Source organism: Phytophthora sojae (assembly GCF_000149755.1).
Source record: "Phytophthora sojae unplaced genomic scaffold PHYSOscaffold_6, whole genome shotgun sequence".
NCBI classification, from domain to species: Eukaryota; Oomycota; class Peronosporomycetes; order Peronosporales; family Peronosporaceae; genus Phytophthora; species Phytophthora sojae.
Window position 1 is genome coordinate 3,993,045 of NW_009258120.1, and position 19,729 is coordinate 4,012,773.

Sequence of the window (19,729 nt, forward strand, 5' to 3'; positions counted from 1 at the left end):
GCCGAACCCCTCTTGTCGTGGTCACAGTCGCTTAGCGCACGCATCCACCCCCTTTTCCGAGTAGCTATTTGCATTTGTATTTGTTGTCGTTTAAAGTCTAAACATTAGACGGCTATCGACTCCAGATACTGGACCTGAGTGGCCATATTGCAGCCTTTCCGAACACGGTAGGAGCCACCTTCCGACATGGTCGTAATGATAGTAGCGACCATGGTTTCCACGTCAGTACAACGACCGAAGCAAGAAAACGCGGCGGAAGCTCAGATGCATCCTTGAGCAGGATTAAGCGCGTACGAACGCAACAGGAGACTCATGATGACGGCGGTCTCTTGCCGTGTAAATGGTAGGAAGCACACAATTTAGCATGGTAAGGACTTGCAGCGCAACATGGTACTTTTACTAGTAGCAAGCACGCTGTGCAAGATGATAGGCAGCCCACAGTGCAGCACTTAGCCAGCTTATACTGTAACACAGCAGCAAGCAGCACGTCGTGTCCTGTAGGAAACCGAGCTGACAGAGTACGAAAGCATTGAGGGAGGTGTCGTGTGTACTGAGAATACTTGTATGATGTCTGAATTCTTCAGGCTGAAGAGAAGTGGGCCCTCGTCCGCTTCGAAGCTGCATATGCATTTTGCTCTCATTCTCATGCGGGCGTGCGCGCATCTTACCGTCTACATCAATGGGTGTGACCTGTTAAGTTTGGTCACGTGACCTAGCGTCCTGATGTGTGACCTGTTTGACCATCATTCCCGTGACCAACTGTTAGGATTGACCTGTTTTCCCCTCTTCGATTTTGGATCAAATTGACCTCTTGATAGAATGTTTCATCTAACACTCATGCGTAGACTCTCGGCTGTGGACTTCGAAACGGGCTGTACGGGCTTTCGGGACAAGCAAAATAAAAGCGACAGGATTTTGCTCCATCAGTGGAGCGATTCCATGCACTGTCAAAGTGCATTGCCGGTTGCCCGGCAGACTACGTAGCTACATGCAGAGTGGAATGGTGCTTAGCGTTCAGTTTAGGCAAGTAACGCAATACACCGCGGCGCCCTTACCGGTGACGTCGCCCTTCCCCATTAATAAAAATCAGTGGAGCGATTCCCGCAGCGTTTTGGGCGTCTCAAATCGGCACAATTCCAAATATTTTTGGCGAAAATACCGACGATTTCCCTTACAAATACAAAGTAACGTTTCGACGAATGTATTATACAAATGCGAGATATCGCCAACGACAATCAAAAGATGGTCGTTACAATTGATTGACAGGTATAATACTCGTACGCGTTAATTATTAATATCTCAAATAGTGCAACGGTTGTTGGGGCTATTCTCAATCCTCCAGTCATGCAGTTGGAATTTCTTCACGAATTAGAGTCTATGACCCATCGCGACAACCGAGCTCTACGGCTGGAGCTGCTGCCTTCTGGAACGCCGCTCTCACAGACTTCACCCACTGCCACCTATGCTCACCTCGGCGGACTCACGCCGCTGCCGATGCGTCACCCAACAGAAACGGAAGGCGCAGGGTGGGTAAGCGAAATGAACTTCATCCGCGCCGATACACCGAGCCAATTACGTCAACGCTTCATCCAGATCCAAGTGGTTGATCAAAGATTCAAGGAGCCGACCTGGATGCATCCCAACATTGGCGGTGAGGCGCAGTACGTTCATGGCCCCGTAGAAGAAATTGCTGCTGTTCACGACGAACTTGAAGCTCGCGAGTCGGGAAACAAGCTCGGAGAGTGGACGGCCACCTCTATCGGCGGAAACGACATCATGTCCAGCGTTCTGTTTTCTACGGGGCAAACCATCGCCAAAGCTGGGAAACTCGCCCCAGTCGCCCAACTGCTCGTGACAATTGTGATATATTGCCTGCGCTGGGTCTTTGAGGAAGTGATGAGTGCTGTGCCGCTGAACGGAGGATTTTACACTGCCATGCTCAACTCATCCCCGAAGAAGGTTGCGGCAGTTTGCGCCGTGTTCAGCATCTTATCGTATCTGGCAACTGGAGTGGTGAACGGTGTGTCCGCGATGAATTACGTGAACGAGTCGCTGGTGGAGATGCCAGTGATGATATGTTCCATTGGACTGCTGGCGGCCTTCGCTCTGCTTTGTGTGATGGGAATCGCGGAGAGCGCTTTCGTTGCACTGCTTCTCTTCTCCTTTCACATGTTCACGCTCGTCTTACTAAGCGTGTTCAGCGTCGTCTATGTAGTACAGCACCCGTCGATATTTGTGGGCAATATGCACACATCTCTCCCTGCAGTGACGATGTTTGGCTCGGCATTAGAAGGCACCAATGTCTTCTCCGCTTTGTTTTTAGGCTATGGTACGGCAATGCTCAGCGTGACGGGCTTCGAGACTTCGGCGCAATACGTGGAAGAACAAGCGGCGGGCATGTTTCCAAAAACTCTGCGCAACATGTGGGCTCTCTCGAGCACGTTCAACGTGGCCTACTCGTTTTTAGCGCTGGCGGTTGTACCTCTGGATACGATCATCGCGAATCAGTCGACGCTGTTGTCGTACATGGGTCGACTTACTGGTGGTCGCTGGTTGGAAATCCTCGTGGCTGTCGACGCGTTTGGTGTGCTCGCTGGCGCAGTCCTGACGGCGTACGTGGGTATCAATGGGTTATTTCAGCGCCTGGCCATTGACCGTGTGCTGCCCAGCTTCCTGCTCAAGGTTAACTCATGTCGTGGCACGAACCACTTTATTATTCTCGTGTTCTTTATCGTGGCGTCGAGTCTCGTCTTCATTCTCGATGCTGAAGTTACGGTGCTGTCTGGCGTCTTCGCGCTCGCATTCCTCTGCGTGTTAATGTGCTTCATCGTCGCGTGTCTGCTGCTCAAGGCGTGTCGAGAGCAAATTCCACGGGAAAAAGTCACGTCGTGGACCAACACAGGCTTTTGCTTTTGCGCGGTGGCTTTGGGGATCCTCGCGAACGCGTTCTCGGATCTTAAGGCGTTGTCGTATTTCTTCATTTACTTCGCAGTATTTTTCCTGGTGGTATTCCTCATGCTGGCGCGTGTGAATGTGCTGAAGGCGATGCTGTTTGTGTCGCGCAAGCTTATTCTGCATTTCCGAGGCGACAACCTCTCCGTTGAACAATGTTCGACACGGGGTCAGGCCTTTGTTGGCAGCGTGATGATCGCTAAGACCATCGAGACGATCAAGAACACACCCGTCGTATTTTTCTGCAAAGTGGCCAATCTGCCCAAGGTTAACGAGGCTGTGCGTTACGTGGTGCAGAACGAGCACACGTACTGCCTCAGGCTGGTGCACGTGTGCGAGCCGAACGCCCCCGTTCCACGTGAGTTCGAGGACGTGGTGAACCTGTTCGACCACATCTACCCGTCGACCAAGATCGACTTTATCGCCGTGACGGGGGCTTTTGACCCGGCGATGGTGCAGTGGCTGTCCAAGTCGATGGCAATCCCCACCAACATGATGCTCATGGGCCAACCTTCTAGCAGGAAGACCCACCAGGTTTCGGCATTGGGCGTGCGCATCGTCACAGAATAAGTCGGTGGAGTAGCAAAGGTTGTAAGCAAGATGGAAACAAGTCTCTACTATTAGTCGGCTGCCGCAGCATGAGACGCGTAAAAAGTGTTTACCATGCGTCTGTAAGTTTGAGGTGGCTGAAGGGCCTGAATAATATTGGGAGGTAGGCCGGTGGTGTGAACTTTAGTTTTCGAAATGACTGTGCGGCAAGCAACCGCGACAAATTGGGTTCGATGTAGTACATCAGCTCTGACAAGGGGGTCGATGATCCCAATGCGGACTATGTAATTAATGCCATCCTCCTATATAAAAACAACGATAAATTCCCTCCCGTCAAATCTGTAAAACTGTCATAAAAAACACACGGTGTGTTGCATAAAGTACACAAAAAATCATATAAAGTACACAAAACCAGATGGTATACAAAGATGAAGTCATTTGATTGAATCGGATTGGCTGGTTTGCTCATGTTAAGCTTTGCTTGACGTCGTCTGCCGGCTTTTTGTGTCTGCCGGCTTTGTAAGTCGTTGTCTGTAGAGGAGCTCCCCATTATGTTTTACTTCGAAGTATATTACTTCGAAGTAGTAAAGTTAATGTCAAGTCGCTTTAATTTCAAACATCTTGATGTAGGATGGAGTGCCTAGCCTTGTTTGCTTCCCAAGTCACAGCCCATATCGTCAGTGATGGTCCCGCTGGAAGTAGCGCGTCCCACACGAAGAAGGCGGTGCGAATCATTTGTTCATCTGTGTAGCTTAATGGTTGTGATAGAACACGAGTAACTTTACAGTGCGGATACCATATATGCAAGGTTTTACGTCTGACTTGGCCTTCGCGTTAACAATAAGAGGCTTCGGAACCAGTGCTTGAAAGGGTTAGCTGAGCTGAACTCGGCCGTGCTGGCTCAGCTCGAAGGAAAAGATAACTCCGCCCTCTAAATAATTTAGCGTGTTTTATCCACCAGCTTAGCTAGCAGTACAAGCAGCGTGAACGCACTCAGCTGAATGATGCATGTATTACTTGCTGTTGAAGTTGCACTCGCTAATGCAAGCATTCAGTATCGCAAATATTCGTGTAAGAATTTGAGGGCAATGAAGTTGCCCAAAGGTGCCCAACTATAACGAGTGATGCTTCAACTTCAGTGTACTGAAGCTGAAGATTCTTCGTTGGACGAGAAGCAATTAGACGACGGCCAACTGGCCAGCATGCAGCGAATCCAAGTGGCATCGACCACTTGACGCCCCACCAGGTGACCAGACTGGCACTGGATCACCCACAAGCGTTTGGCGCCAGCGCGTACATGGGCCACATGCGGCGCAGCCATTCCAGTGTAGCAGGCTGAGCGGGGGCGACTATCCCATCCCCCCCCTTCAGTCTGCCTGCAAAATTGCCGTCTATACAAAGACACCGGCAAGCGAGCCGCAGCCAGCGAACGAACGCAAAAGTCTCCGAGGCTGTGCCTGGAGACCTGCAAGGCCATCGAGCGCAAGTTGCGCTTTGCGCTGCGCAACGGTTTGGGATAAGATCCTTCCGGTCAACTTGCCGCTCCTGATTCCCCGTGCCAAACTTGGCGCGGCCAGCAGCTGGAGAGTCATTGCAGTCGATGCGCAATAGCCATCCCTTTGCGCAGCGTCCGCTCTCTGTCTTAGTGCAGCCTTGAATAGGCCAACCGTTTTCAGACACACCACGTCTCTCCCAACTCAGCAGGTGTCGCTTTCGGCTGCACTCAACTGTCACTCGGCTTCCTCGTCGAGCGCGGCCCACTTTGCGCTTTCCTCGCCTCAAGTCATGGCCGAGCCCCGCCGCAACGGAGACCTGCGTCTGGACCTTTTGGGCCCCGAGTCCCCCAGCGGAGACTATGCGGGCGTCACCTCGCTGTCGGTGCACCAGCCTGGCTGGGTGAGCGAGATGAACTTCATCCGCGCTGACACGCCCAGCCAGCTGCGCCAGCGGTTCATCCAGATCCAGGTCACGGACCGGCGCTTCAAGGAGCCGTCGTGGATGCACCCGAACATCGGTGGCGAGGCCCAGTTCGTGCAGGGCCGAGCGGACGAGATCGCGGCCATCGGCCAGGAGCTGCAGGCCAACGAGACCAAAAACAAGCTCGGCGAGTGGACGGCCACGTCCATCAGCGGCAACGCCATCCTGTCCAGCGTGCTCTTCTCGGCTGGCCAGACCATCGCCAAGGCCGGCAAGCTAGCGCCGGTCACGCAGCTGTTCGTCGTGACGGTCGTCTACTGTCTCCGCTGGGTCTTGGAGGAGGTCATGAGCGCCGTCCCGCTGAACGGCGGCTTTTACACGGCCATGCTCAACTCGGCGCCCAAGAAGGTGGCGGCCGTCTGCGCCGTCTTCAGCATGCTGTCGTACCTGTCGACGGCCGTGGTCAACGGCGTGTCGGCCATGAACTACGTGAACGAGTCGCTGTTCGAGATCCCGGTCATGGTCTGCACCATTGGATTGCTAGCTGTCTTCGCGCTGCTGTGCCTCATGGGCATCGCCGAGAGCGCGTTCGTCGCGCTTATCTTCTTCGTCTTCCACACGTTCACGCTGATACTGCTGGCCATCTTCAGCTTCATCTACGTGGTGCAGCACCCCTCCGTCTTCGTGGACAATATGAGCACGTCTCTGCCTGACGTGACGATGTTCGGCGGCGCTGCAGACGCCAGCAATGTTGCGTCGGCCTTGTTCTTGGGCTACGGCACGGCGATGCTGGGCGTGACGGGCTTCGAGAGCTCCTCGCAGTACGTGGAAGAGCAGGCCGCGGGCATGTTCCCCAAGACGCTGCGCAACATGTGGGCCTTGTCGAGCACGTTCAACGTGGCGTACTCGCTGCTGGCCCTGGCGATTGTCCCAGTCGACACAATCATCGCCAACCAGTCGACTTTGCTGTCGTACATGGGCCGACTGAGTGGAGGCCGGTGGCTCGAAGTCCTCGTGGCCATCGACGCCTTTGGTGTGCTCGCTGGTGCGGTGCTGACCGCGTACGTGGGGATCAACGGATTGTTCCAGCGGTTGGCCATCGACCGCGTGTTGCCCACGTTCCTGCTGAGGGTGAACTCTTGCCGCGGCACGAATCACTACATCATCTTGACGTTCTTCCTCGTGGCCTCCAGTCTCGTGTTCATTCTGAACGCCGAAGTGACGGTGCTGTCCGGCGTCTTCGCACTCGCTTTCCTGTGCGTCCTACTGTCGTTCACTATCGCTTGTCTACTGCTGAAAATCTGCCGTGAAGAGATCCCGCGCAAGAGAACCACGTCGTGGGCCAACACGTGCTTTTGCGTGGGAATGATCTCCATGGGCATCCTCGCGAACGCGTTCTCGGACGTGAAGGCGCTGTCGTACTTCTTCATCTACTTCGCGGTGTTCTTCTTGGTGGTATTCATGATGCTGACTCGCGTGAGCCTGCTCAAGGGGCTGCTCTACGTCTCGCGGAAGCTGTTGCTGCACTTTCGTGGTGGACAAACGGACGCGAATCCCATTCAGCAACTGTCAGCACACGGCCAGGTGTTCGTGGGCAGCGTCAAGATCGCCAAGATCATCGAGACGATCAAGAACACGCCCGTGGTTTTCTTCTGCAAAGTGGCCAATCTACCCAAGATCAACGAGGCTGTGCGCTACGTGATGCAGAACGAGCACACGTACTGCCTCAGGCTGGTTCACGTGTGCGAGCCGAACGCCCCCGTGCCGCGCGAGTTTGAAGACGTCGTGAACCTATTCGACCACATTTACCCGTCGATCAAGATCGACTTTATCGCTGTGACTGGAGCGTTCGACCCGGCCATGGTGCAGTGGCTGTCCAAGTCGATGGATGTGCCGACCAACATGATGTTCATGCGTCAACCTGCGAACGACAACATCCATCGCGTGTCAGCACTCGGTGTTCGCGTCATCACGGACTAGAAAGCTGCGTTTGCCGTCAGTATGATGCTTTGAGAGCAAAATCTACCTATGACTTCGAGAGCAACAGCGCTAAATTAACGAGTTTTTTTTCCCTGAACTACGATTACTGCTTTGAATCATCGCCCAACTACATCGAGGAGCAGCAGCCCGGTGTGTTCCGCAAGAGAGCTGAACTCCTCGGCTAGCTACCCGCGACTGCTATCTGCGGAAACGACATCCTGCTCAGTGTGCTGTACTCAGCGTCGTCCGTCGCTGCGAAATCGGGCAAATTCCGCTGCTGCTGGTCTCTTCTTCCGCTTCATCTACGAGGAGGTAGTCACCGCCAACGGTGGTACCTACAACGCCCTGCTCAACACGACCTCCAAGCGGACAGCCGCCTTCGCCGCATGCCTGGGGATCTTGTCCTACCACGGGCGTCGTCTCCGCCACCAACAGCGTGCGCTATCTCAACAACCCCGATCGTTGGCTCGACCATTATTCTGCTGGGCGCGTTCGCGTTGCTGGCGGTAATGGGGATCTCGGACAGCTCGCGGGTGGCTACAGCCATCTTCCTGCACCACATTGTGGTGCTGAGCATCCTGTTCGTGTCGAGTGTGGTCTACGGCATCAACCACCCGCACGTTTTTCGCGACAATATGCACTCGGAGTACCCGGCGGTGGACTTCGCGGGTTCCATGCTGGACGGCAACGTGCTGACCGCAATCTTCTTCGGTTTTGGAGCGTCCATGCTGGGGATCACGGGCTTTGAGTCGTCGTCGAATTACGTGGAGGAACAAGCTCCAGGGGTCTTCCGCAAGACGTTGCGCAACATGTGGGGTGTTCAACGTCGGTTTAGGTGCCAGTATCCTCGCTGTGCTGCCTCTTGGCGGATCGAATGGAATTTACAAGAACGCGGATGCTCTGCTGGCGAAGATTGGTCGTGAAGCGCTGGGAAGTTGGTTCGAGTCGTGGATCTGCGTTGACGCGTTTGTGGTGCTATGCGGTGCCGTGTTGACTTCGTACGTTGGCATCTGCGGTCTCGTGCGTCGTCTATCAACCGACCGCGTGTTGCCGAGCTTTCTGGCCAAGACGAACAAGGCGCGAGGCACGAACCACTACATCGTCGGCATCTACTTCCTGCTCTCGTCCAGTCTTGTGCTCATTTTGAACGCGGACGCCACCACTGTGAACGGAGTCTACACGTACGCATTCCTGGGTATGATGGCACTCTTCTCATGCGCTTGCATGCTGCTGAAGGGCAAGCGATCGGAGATTCCGGCGGACATTCACGCGCCTTGGGCTGTGGTGGTGATCGGCTTATTGATGGTTGTGATCGCCATTTTTGCGAATCTTCTGGGTGATCCGTCCGTCTTGATGTACTTCGCGCTGTACTTCGTCGTGGTGGCCTTCGTGATCTTCATCATGTTCGAGCGCGTGACGATTCTTCACTGCGTCCTCGTCATTTTGAGGAAGTTGGCTCCGTCACGGTATGGTAAGGCGGCTGCAATCGGTCTAGCGACGCATCAACCGTCTCAAGAGGAGCACACGGGTGCTCGTGGCGGCCACACGATCGCCCGCACCATTGTCAGCATCCGCGACGCCCCCATCGTCTTCTTCTGCAAGGTGCCCGACCTCACGATTATCAACAAGGCCATCATCTACGTGCGTCGTAACGAGCAGACCCTCACGCTGCGCATCGTGCACGTGTTCTCGGACGAGGAGGCGGACGCTCCGGTGCTCGCCTCGTTCCGCGAGATGGCGGCGCTGTTCGACAGCATGTACCCGAAGATCCGCGTGGACTTCGTGTCGGTGCGCGGCGAGTTCGGTCCTGCGATGATCGAGTGGCTGTCTCGATCGATGAAGGTGCCGTTCGGTCCTGCGATGATCGAGTGGCTGTCTCGATCGATGAAGGTGCCGCGCAACATGATGTTCATCACGCAGCCAGACTTCCTCTCAGCCGAGCGGGTGTCGACTGTGGGCGTTCGGGTCATCACCGCGTAGCTGGTCCCTAGGCATGTGATAAACAGAAACAAAGCGTGTAACGTAAAGAGACGAATGAACCAGAGCGAACGCATTTATTCCTAGATCCTCTTTACACAGCGGCAGTTTTTGCTTGCATCTTTATCTTCGATGTCACCGTATTATCCATACTACCCTGTGAACCAAAAACGGCGTCCCTAAGAGCATCTCCAGCGGTGGGTCTTATCCAAAGGCCCTGGTTTCTCCGTCGGTGTCTGGGTCTGGGGATATGGGGAAAACATCTTTCATCTCCGACCAGACTCCAACGTCATCGGCAAATGGTTCACCTCCGCCAGAACGGGATCTGACGGCCCCAACGGCTGCCTAGGACAGGCGATTCAAAACTTTCCGTCCCAATTGGGCACCAGCGTCCAACGGCGTCGACCAAAGCGTGGTTCTCTCTACCAGGGCGTCGCTTACTTAAAGTCGTTGTTGTCCCTGATCCCAGCGATCGTTTGCAAAGATCTCTCTTGTGTGGACTCGAATCCATTCTCTCTTTTTCCGTCTCCAAGCCAAGTCCTCCTCCAGCGCGCTTCACCTCGACAGGAATCGGTCATGACGGAGCCCAATCCTACTGGAGCATTGTTGGCGCCGTCGCCCACGGCAGTCTACCGCGAAGCGTCTTCACCAAAACTCGCAGTCTGCTCGGTGGACAGCTCGCGAGCGCTGAACCTTCGTCGGCGCAAGATCGAGATCGAGGTAGTGGACAACGGCCCCAGAGGACCGGCTTGGCAGTTCCCGGGCTTCGGCACTTCGGAGCACGTCCAGGCCCCTCAAAATGAGCTGGCCGACATTCAAGTCGAGCTGAATCAACCACGCAAACTTCTGGGCGAGCTACCGGCGACTGCTATCTGTGGCAACGATATCCTGTCGAGTGTGCTGTACTCGGCGTCGTCTGTCGCTGCGAAATCGGGCAAGCTCATGCCGATTCCGCTGCTCATGGTGTCGGCTGTGCTGTTCTCGTTCCGGTTCATCTACGAAGAGGTGGTGACGGCCATCCCGCTGAACGGAGGCACCTACAACGCTTTACTCAACACAACCTCCAAGCGTACTGCCGCGGTGGCTGCCTGTCTGAGTATCTTGTCGTACGTGGCCACGGGCGTCGTGTCGGCCACCTCCGGTGTCCACTACCTGAACAACCAAGTGGAGATCCCGATTGTGAGCTGCACGATCGTCCTACTCGGCGCCTTCGCTCTTCTGTCAGCTATGGGCACGGCGGAGAGCTCTCGCGTGGCGGTTGTCATCTTCCTGCACCACATTCTGGTACTGTCGATCCTGTTCGTCTCGTGCATCGTGTACGGTGTCCAGCACACATACGTCTTCAAGGACAACATGAAAACCGAGCTGCCCGAGGTGGACTTTGCAGGCTCCATGCTGGACGGCAACGTGTTCACGTCCATTTTCTTCGGCTTCGGTGCGTCCATGCTGGGCATCACGGGCTTTGAATCATCGTCCAACTACGTGGAGGAGCAGCAGCCGGGTGTGTTTCGCAAGACACTGCGCAACATGTGGGCACTCGTCACGTTTTTCAACATCGGTTTGGCTGTCGGCATCCTAGCGGTGCTGCCTCTTGAAGGCGACGACGGCATTTACGCACACGGCGAGGCACTGCTGGCGAGAGTTGGCCACGTCGCTGTTGGAAGCTGGTTCGAAACGTGGGTATGTGTGGATGCCTTCGTTGTGCTCTGCGGTGCCGTGCTCACTTCGTACGTCGGCATTTGCGGTCTGGTTGAACGACTTTCGAACGACCGCGTGCTGCCCGCCTTCTTGGCCAAGAAGAACAAGCTCCGCGGCACCAGCCACTACATCATCGGCATCTACTTCTTCTTGTCGTCCAGCCTCGTTCTGATCCTGAACGCGGACGCTACGACGGTTAACGGAGTCTACACATACGCGTTCCTGGGTCTCATGGCGATGTTCTCATGCGCGTGCATGCTGCTGAAAGGTAAACGCTCGGAGATTCCTCGGGATATCCAAGCGTCGTGGGCCGTCGTCAGCTTGGGCTTCTTGCTCGTTGTGGTCGGCATCTTCGCCAACCTACTTGGAGACCCGTCGGTGCTCATGTACTTTGCCATCTACTTCATCGCCGTGATGCTGGTGATGTTTGTCATGTTCGAACGAGTCACGATTCTCCGCGTTGTGCTAGCGGTCCTCAAAAGTGTGGCCCCATCGCGGTTCGGAAAGGAGGCGTTCATCGGAATGGCGGACGATGGCACCCCGGAGGTGGAGCACACGGGTGCTCGCGGTGGACGCACCATCGCCCGCACCATTGTCAGCATCCGTGAGACCCCCATCGTCTTCTTCTGCAAGGTGCCCGACCTCACGATCATCAACAAGGCCATCATCTACGTGCGTCGTAACGAGCAGACCCACACACTGCGCATCGTGCACGTGTTCTCGGACGAGGAGGCGGTCGCTCCGGTGCTCACCTCGTTCCGCGAGATGGCGGCACTGTTCGACAGCATGTACCCGAAGATCCGCGTGGACTTCGTGTCGGTGCGCGGCGAGTTCGGTCCTGCGATGATCGAGTGGCTATCGCGGTCGATGAAGGTGCCGCGCAACATGATGTTCATCACGCAGCCAGACATTCTGTCGGCTGAGCGAGTCTCCGCTGCTGGCGTCCGCGTGATCACCGCATAATAGCAAAACCTGCTGCGATTCACTTCAACTTGTTCATTCTGGACAAAGTACACATAGTTTTGACGTTTTGCATTCCATTCACCATTTTTCAGTTTCAACAAAGTACAGGAATATCTCACGGATGAAGCTGGAGGCGCAAGCGCTCGCCGCTGAGCAACCTGCTGCCGCCAACTCGAGCCCCCACGACCCCCCAACCCGCTTTCTTCTCCATCTACAGAAGGTGCTGCTCCCTAGGCACTTAGTGTCAACAACTGCGGACGCGTTAGAACACTGCCAGCTAAAGCATGGTTTCTGATACTTTTTCCAGCAATTCCGACACCGCCGGCGCTATGAGCTCACATCGTGTCTTGCCGGACTGCTGGGCATTGCTCTGATGCTCGTGGAGTGTGAGATCGTTGAACGCGGCCAGGATCTCTCCGCACCTTCCGAGACATGGGTGCAAGTGCTTAAAAGTTGCGTCTTGGGGTCGACTGTTCTGCTGGACGTGCTGCTGGTGCTGAGATATCGCTGCGACGGCCAAGTGAACCAACTGCAGAGCTCAATCCCCTCGAGACGACACAAGTTTTCACTCTGGAGGCCTGTGTTGCTGGCGCTGGAGCTGGTTGTCTGCAGTTTCCATGTGCCACCGGGTGTTAGTGGAGAGTTTGAGATCGTGCAGCTGCATGGAGCTGCGAGTGCCGAGGACGACTCGGTCTGTGAGTCGCTGCAACAAGGCATTGATACTGTTAGGCGCGGTGATGGATGCTATTTGGTGTATCGGTACCCTGTGGAGGCGCTAGGCGTGTTCATGGCTGCGAGGCTGTACTTGCTGGCGAGATTCGTGCGCAGCTCGTCAGCCCTGCACTCGCCCTGGATCTCGCTTGTGGGATCGCTGAATGGAGTGGACGCTATGAAGCCGTTCTTCCACTTCAAGTCCATTTTCAAGCTTCATCCTTTGAATGTTTTGCTGCCACTCACAGTGCTGAACACGCTGCTGACTGCTGCCATTGTGCGCGTTCTGGAGCGGCCGGTTCAAGCTGCCTTCGACAATTATTGGATCGTGACGCTGGTAAATGTTTACCTGATTGTGTGATAATCGACACTTACTCAGTTACCTGTAAATTTACCTCACTTCCGGGAAGTAAGCGGGAACTAAAATCACCTACAGGTAAATGGAGAACGCTAGATCCAGCGCATCCAGGCCAAGGCGATGCAGCTCTCGGCTTTAATTAAAAGAGGAGCTGGAGCGAGCGGGACGAGCGAGTTGACAGCAACACTCACCAATATTTTTTTTATTCCGAGGTGAAGGATATGACGAGAAGATCAAGTGAAGGAAGATGCAGTACATGTAGTTTACAGTACAGTAGCGTCCACGTTTCAAGTTCAGGCTTCTTATTGGCTAATTGCACCTTCAACTAAATACGACTTTTTTTGCGTTTTGAAAACAATGGCAAAGCGACATGAACACTGGACATTTCTAGAAATGGAATTGCTATATTTACCTACACGCACGGTTGTGCCCTCGATGTACCACAGCTCGACCACGGGCGTCCCGCGCTTCACGCGCTTGGTGTACAGCAGCTTGACCGTGCCCTTGGTCTTCGGTAGCTCGTCCACGGGGGCCATGGTCTTCGGGTCCAGCAGCTCGGCCACGGTCGTCGGGCCCTGCACGCCCTTGGGCTTCGGCAGCTCGTCCACGGGGCCATGGTCTTCGGGTCCAGCACGTCCTCGGTCTCCAGCAGCTCGCCCTCGGTGTCCAGCGTGCCTACAATGGCCACGTAAGTCGTCTTTACCACGCTCTTTGTCTCCTGCAGCCACCAGCATCTTGGTGGCTAGCAGCTCGCCCAGGGAGGCCACGGTCGGCGAGTCCAGCGAGATCAGCAGCTAGCCCACGGTCGTCGGGCGCTGGTGACCAGCAGCGAGCCATTGGTGGCCAGCAGCTCGCTCACAGTCGTCGGGCGCAGCGAGCCATTGGTGGCCAGAAGCTCGCCCAGGGAGGCCACGGTTGGCGAGTCCAGCAAGTCCCTGGTGTCAGTGTCAGGGCCGAGGTTCGAGCGCACCACGCTCTCCTACTGCAGCAGCACGGTCGTGGACAGCAAGGCACCGGAGGGTGTGCCGTCCATGATGGCGGCGACTGCCAGCGTCTTCTCCAGCGGCGCGTCCGGAGCGGCGTGCACCGCTCAACCTTATTCTAATGTGTGCATGTCCTACTGCGGTGCTTATATGCATGTGTGTACTACGTATGCGGGAGCAAACGCCTTCCCAGTGCGTTGCGTTGCGTTAGGCGCGATGCGTGTTGCATGCAATCGAATGCGCTATCTCCCAAGCAGTCGCTAAGCGCTTTTAATGCGCCTCTAGCCAACAGCGCAGTTAGGTTAAAAGGGGAGGGCGAGCGAACGCGAGCGCGAGCCTCGCTGAGCGCGTTCACCGATCGTCAACACCCGCCGATCAGGCGGGGGCGGGTCTGCGCTGCAACCCGATATTTTTTTTCCTAGACACCGCGCCTGGCCGAGCCGAGGACTGCACGAGGGGGTGGGGCAGGCCGCACAGCGGCGCCCCCCGAAGTGCCGTCGCTAAGTCCGCAGGCGAAAGCCAACGCGAGTGTCCTGCCAACTAGGAATAGACAACACGTGGCGCCCAGGTAGAGCTGCGCGTAGATCCCGTAGAGCCCATTCTCCTGCTGCATGTGTCGGCGCGTACACCATGACGCGCCTGCTGTTGGCGCACGCCCCGAGTGATACAGCGTGTCCACTATTGTCATATTGGTAAACCAAATATTCTGCTACGAGAGATACCGTAACATTGTGCAATGTTAGGCAGAGGCACCATTGTTGCGCTCAATGTTACGCAACGCCAACATTTCAATGTTGCTTTAATCAGTGCCGATTAGAACTGTTGCCTGTCTAGATCAAGCACAACTCACGCTTGAAATCGTTTCACTCGTACTTAATCAGAGAGATAGTGTAGACTTTGATTGGTGGACATTCCCTAAACCCTAAACCCTTCGTGGACCCAATTCCCTACTAAGTACGAAACGTGAACGGAAAGTGGAAAGAAAAAGTGGGCAAAAAATTAGTTTTTTTTCTGAATGACTCGACTCGCGTCTTCACTCGAGAAGATTAAAATCACGTGTGCCACGGAACTCCATGTAAGCCGACGGTCACCAACGCCAAGGCACGCCATCATAACGCGCCCAAGGGTTAATGACGAAAGCAGAGCTGCTTGCAAATTCCCCACACACAGGCTTCAGTGTGATAGGCAGGCCCCGGGGCATCATGGGATGTGACCGTGTGCACTTGTGGCAGTGTTTACTTTTCACATGGCGGTCGGTCGCAGACACATCGCACTGTTGATTTCTCCTTCCTCGGACCAAGAGCGCGGCAGCGTCCAGCTTGCAGCGACACGATGAAGCCTCTCTTCATCCTGGCCACCGTCTTCGCGGTACTGTTCGTCTCCACCGCTCTAGCTGTAGCGACGGGGGAGACTTGGCCCTCGCTTCGCTTCAGCTTTACGATCAGACGCAGCGCCATGCAGGTCCACGGCTACTCCGACTTCTCCGTCGTGGCCAACCCCATCGTGTCCGAGCACGATACCGGCAGCCGTGTGCTGTACGACACCTTCGCTACATTCACGGAGGACTCGACACTATACGACTACACGCTCGTAGACGGGAGGTCGTACGTCTCTCAAGTCTCTTTGGACGACAGCAGCTCCAACCCGTCGGTGGAATGCGAAGAAGACACGGCGCTGCTGTCGATTAACTCGATAGTGGGTGCCCTCGTCGAGGCCGTCCCTGTTTCGAGTATAACGTCGAAGAGAGGTGGAGCAATCGAATGCTCAGGTGGCGACACGTTCAAAGTTTCGGTCGATGGGATCGACTTCGGGGTGTGTTTTACGGGGCGTACAGGTTTCACGATGTATGGCAACGACATGGACATCGAGGTGGAGTACGTGAAAACTCAAGAGACCATTCCAGCCCCGAAAGGAGTGCCAGCTAACTGCGACAGCGTGGCATCGCCAAGTTCCGTGACATCGATCGGGAGATCTCTGCTTACTGGGGAGTCGATGTCTCCTCAGGACGCCAGAAGGTTGAAGTCAGCTTCGCTCACTTTTGACTTCGTACTTGGTAACGATGACGATTCGTGTTCGTGCAAGTCAACACCTCGGCCGTGTATCTTCGTCCATGGACTTGGCATTTCCAAAGAGGAACCGGAAAATCTCGATGTCTTCCCCACAAATTACTGGGGCAATTTGACCGACCACGCGCCGTGCTGTTCGTCGATCAAGTACGCTATGCTAAACACGGTGAACAACTCGTGGACCGACGATGAGCAGCAACAAAAAGTGTGCGATCGGGTTCTTGCAGTAAGCAAAACCAGTCAGGGAACCATGGTCTCGGACACTATCATTATCACGCACTCCATGGGCGGACTGTTGGTGGCTGGAGCGATCGCTACAGGCAAGTGCAGTCTTGACAAAAGCGTATCGTGGGTGGGTTTGTCTGCGCCGATGCGAGGGAGTATGGCCTCCAACTACTTCCAGGACTCCTGCATGAACGAGACCAACTTCATTGTCGAAGATTTGGCTGCAAAAACTGGGTTCTGCCCCGCGGACGATGGAATCATTTCTCTCGCGTACCAAGGTGACGATTACAGCACACCGGAACTTGATGCAGCGTACGCAGCAGCTCAAAAGGTTTATCGACGAGAGGTGACGGCCTTAATGTGCAGCAACGGATTCTCCGGGCTTCGATCCAAGCGGCAGTGGTGGTATTGGACCCTGGGCACTGTGGTGCCTCACAAGTCTTTCAAGAACGATGGCATGGTGGAGTTCCACAGCTGCGCGGGCGGCTTTCCTCCCGCACACTTTGGAAACAGCTACAAAAACGCATTCTACGTGACAAAGCTGAATCATGCCGACACTGCGTTTCGGAATGGAGACTCGCTCTTGAATAAGGCAAAAATGCCGTTGAAGTGGTTCCAGTGTCTGCTCTAGCCGCAGCTATTATACTTTCCGAAGCAAAGTATTAGAGTTGTCACTGCAGTTCACAGAGGGAATTGTTTCCCTTTACGAAGACTATAATATATACCTTCGTGCATACACAGTTTTCACCGTCAGACCACTGGCATGAGTGACTCGACAGAGATACCATCAGACGCAGTGACAAAGTTGAGGACAACCTGCCAACAGCAAAAACCATCCGAGTTGGCTAACCAAGCTCCGAATACCACGGTACTTGTACTTGAGGCGAAAGGCGCTCAATTGCACTTGCATCCCCGAGTTTCCCTCCGGATGGGCGTCACGACGACATCACTCCAATCCTAGTCCAGTAAAGTCGGCCGCACAACCTTCATTATTTTTCATTTTGCTCGCCTGACCTCGACTGCGGTAAGCGGGGATGATGCCGGCACCACTTCTGCAGTTGACCGTCAGCTTCGCCGTCTTGCTTTCACTTTCAAGCTCAATAATCGCAGCGGGTTGGAGAAACTGCAGTACGAACAGCAAAATCTACAGAATGAAACCACGATGGACTGGCCGTCTCTGCGATTTCATTTCAAGGTCAAGCGCAGCTCCATGCAAGTTCGCGGGCAGCAGAAGTTCACCACGCTGGCCAACCCTGCTGCCATTGGTGATGGCTCCCAAATACTTTACGGCACTCTCGCAACGTTTACAGATTCCTCGACCGTCACCAACTACAGCCTTGTGAACGGCGTCTCGTACATTTCACGCGGGTCTCGGAACGACACGACAGCAGCTCCCTCGGTGCGGTGCCTGGACGTCGACGTCGTACCACCGGTAAACGCAATTGTGTCCGCGCTCAATGAAGCGACTCCAGTCTCGTCAAGCGGCGGCGTCAACATTGAATGTTCGAGCGGCAGCTTGTACAGGGTTCTTGTTAACGGTATTAACTTCGTCCTGTGCTTGATGGGATCATTGGGCTTCACGATGCACGGTAGTGATCTAGATATCGAGGTGGAGTATCTGGTCAGCCGTGTGGATATCGTGGCGCCTTCATTCGTGACCAGTAAATGTGAGAAGGTGGCATCACCGAGCTCAGTGACGTCAGTGGGGAGGTCTCTAATACAGTCAAACCTGTTTATATGATCCTCTCTATTTGAGCCATGCCGTTTATTTGATGCAGGCTTTGTCGCTACCAAATGTTTCACTTAGTTTTTGTATGATCTCTGTTTATATGCATACAAGGTATATGAGTCACATTTTTGGGGACCAAATTAGGTCTCACCTGTTTATTTGATTCACACTTCGGCCACACACACCACTGCTCAACACTCAACGCCTACCGCAAGCCTTCTTCGCTCGCCATGTCTCCTCGCACCTGTCTGACGCTAGCACAAAAGCTCCAAGTGCACCTAAAGCTCAAGCAGAATCCTGGCATGAACAACCCCATGCTCGCCGAGTGGATCTACGCAACTTTCAAGGCCCGGGTTAGCCGTGCCACACTCGCCCGACGGCGCAACCTGCCTTCTTCCTACTTCAGCCACGTCGACCTGAGTGCGACCAAGCGGCGCCGAGTGAAATTCCCTCAGTTCGAGCGGGAAGTGAGAGAATTTTTCTTTCAGAACGAAGCTAAAACGGCGATGGCGGACGACGTGCTCCTGCTGAAGGCGCATGAGCTGGCGGAGCGCTTAGGCATCGATACCACGCAGCTCCGGCTAAGCAACGGCTGGCTTCAAAGCTTTAAGAAGCGCAATGGGATCCGCTCCCATACGCTACACGGCGAAGGTGGCGCTGTAGAAGCTGATGAAGTGCGAGATGAGAGGCTAGAGCTACAAGAGTTGGTGGCGCAGTTTACACCCGAGAATGCGTTCAACTTCGACGAAAAGGCGCTTTTCTATCGCTCAGCGCCTAATCGAACGCTAGCTACGACTATTCGCAAGGGCAAGAAGAAGGAGAAGCAACGTTTGACTTTGGCCTTCTGCTGCAACGCGACTGGCTCCGACAAGCTCGACCCAATAGGCATCGGTACGGCCAAGAACCCGAGGTGCTTTAAAAAGGGAGCGGCGATTAAAGGTAAACCTATATTGTACAAGTCCTCCAAGAACGCCTGGATGACATCCGTCATTTTTGACGAATGGCTGCACCTCTTCAACATGAGAATGGCGGCCGCTAACCGCAAGGTCCTACTTGTAGTCGACAATGCTTCATGCCACAAGATTCTACGAAACCTGACTCATGTGACTGTTCACTTCCTCCCCTCTAACATGACATCCGCCGTACAGCCGCTGGATGCAGGTAAACATTTAATCTATATTGTGGTGTAGCCTAAACTAACCAACTCTATTGCGGTGTTTTTTTTATTCAGGTATTATCCGGTCGTTCAAGGCTCGGTACCGAAAGTATTTTGTGCGGTAGTGTTTGGATGCACTTGAAGCTAACATTACACGCAAGCTCAACGTACTGGAAGCTGTCCAATTTTCCATTGATGCTTGGGCGGGTGTGACGCCAACGACAATTACAAATTGCTGGGTCAAGACTCGCATTTTGGGAGGAAAGATGCTAGGAAGGATCCGTGCTGACACGGAATACATTGAGGAGGTATCCAGCAACGAGATGGAGGAGTTAACGGCGATGCTATCCAGGTGGGAGGGCGCTGCTAGCGCTAGTGAGTATCTGGCAGTGGACGAAGTCGTTCCTCTGCACGAGCCAGATGTGCTCGTGGACGAAGCGGCAGGAAGTGATGCAGTTTCGCAGG

General features: G+C 54.6%; 6 protein-coding genes across 6 annotated transcripts; 5 read left to right on the forward strand and 1 right to left on the reverse strand.

The window, feature by feature from the left end:
- Positions 1-1,539: 1,539 nt before the first annotated feature.
- On the forward strand, positions 1,540-7,398 carry PHYSODRAFT_562553 (hypothetical protein; the record flags this gene model as incomplete). The annotated part of the gene is made up of 2 exons (XM_009533303.1): positions 1,540-2,055; positions 5,917-7,398. 2 exons carry the CDS (start codon positions 1,540-1,542, stop codon positions 7,396-7,398), a joined length of 1,998 nt encoding a protein of 665 aa, XP_009531598.1.
- A 386-nt stretch (positions 7,399-7,784) lies between these two features.
- PHYSODRAFT_248630 (hypothetical protein) lies at positions 7,785-9,378 on the forward strand (the record flags this gene model as incomplete). The annotated part of the gene is made up of 2 exons (XM_009533304.1): positions 7,785-8,223; positions 8,324-9,378. The coding sequence occupies 2 exons, from the start codon at positions 7,785-7,787 to the stop codon at positions 9,376-9,378; spliced, it is 1,494 nt and encodes a 497-aa protein (XP_009531599.1).
- Positions 9,379-9,924: 546 nt separating this feature from the next.
- Positions 9,925-13,108, forward strand: PHYSODRAFT_562558 (hypothetical protein; the record flags this gene model as incomplete). The annotated part of the gene is made up of 2 exons (XM_009533305.1): positions 9,925-12,015; positions 12,344-13,108. The coding sequence occupies exons 1-2, from the start codon at positions 9,952-9,954 to the stop codon at positions 13,106-13,108; spliced, it is 2,829 nt and encodes a 942-aa protein (XP_009531600.1). The 5' UTR covers positions 9,925-9,951.
- Positions 13,109-13,494: 386 nt separating this feature from the next.
- PHYSODRAFT_286760 (hypothetical protein) lies at positions 13,495-14,193 on the reverse strand. The gene is given in 3 exon segments (XM_009533306.1): positions 13,495-13,526; positions 13,540-13,886; positions 14,042-14,193. Coding segments are annotated over 3 exon segments (357 nt in total). The 5' UTR covers positions 14,043-14,193; the 3' UTR covers positions 13,495-13,517.
- A 1,227-nt stretch (positions 14,194-15,420) lies between these two features.
- Positions 15,421-17,010, forward strand: PHYSODRAFT_335843 (hypothetical protein; the record flags this gene model as incomplete). The annotated part of the gene is made up of 1 exon (XM_009533307.1): positions 15,421-17,010. The coding sequence occupies one exon, from the start codon at positions 15,421-15,423 to the stop codon at positions 17,008-17,010; it is 1,590 nt and encodes a 529-aa protein (XP_009531602.1).
- Positions 17,011-18,614: 1,604 nt separating this feature from the next.
- Positions 18,615-19,298, forward strand: PHYSODRAFT_514427 (hypothetical protein; the record flags this gene model as incomplete). The annotated part of the gene is made up of 1 exon (XM_009533308.1): positions 18,615-19,298. The coding sequence occupies one exon, from the start codon at positions 18,615-18,617 to the stop codon at positions 19,296-19,298; it is 684 nt and encodes a 227-aa protein (XP_009531603.1).
- Between the last annotated feature and the right edge of the window lie 431 nt (positions 19,299-19,729).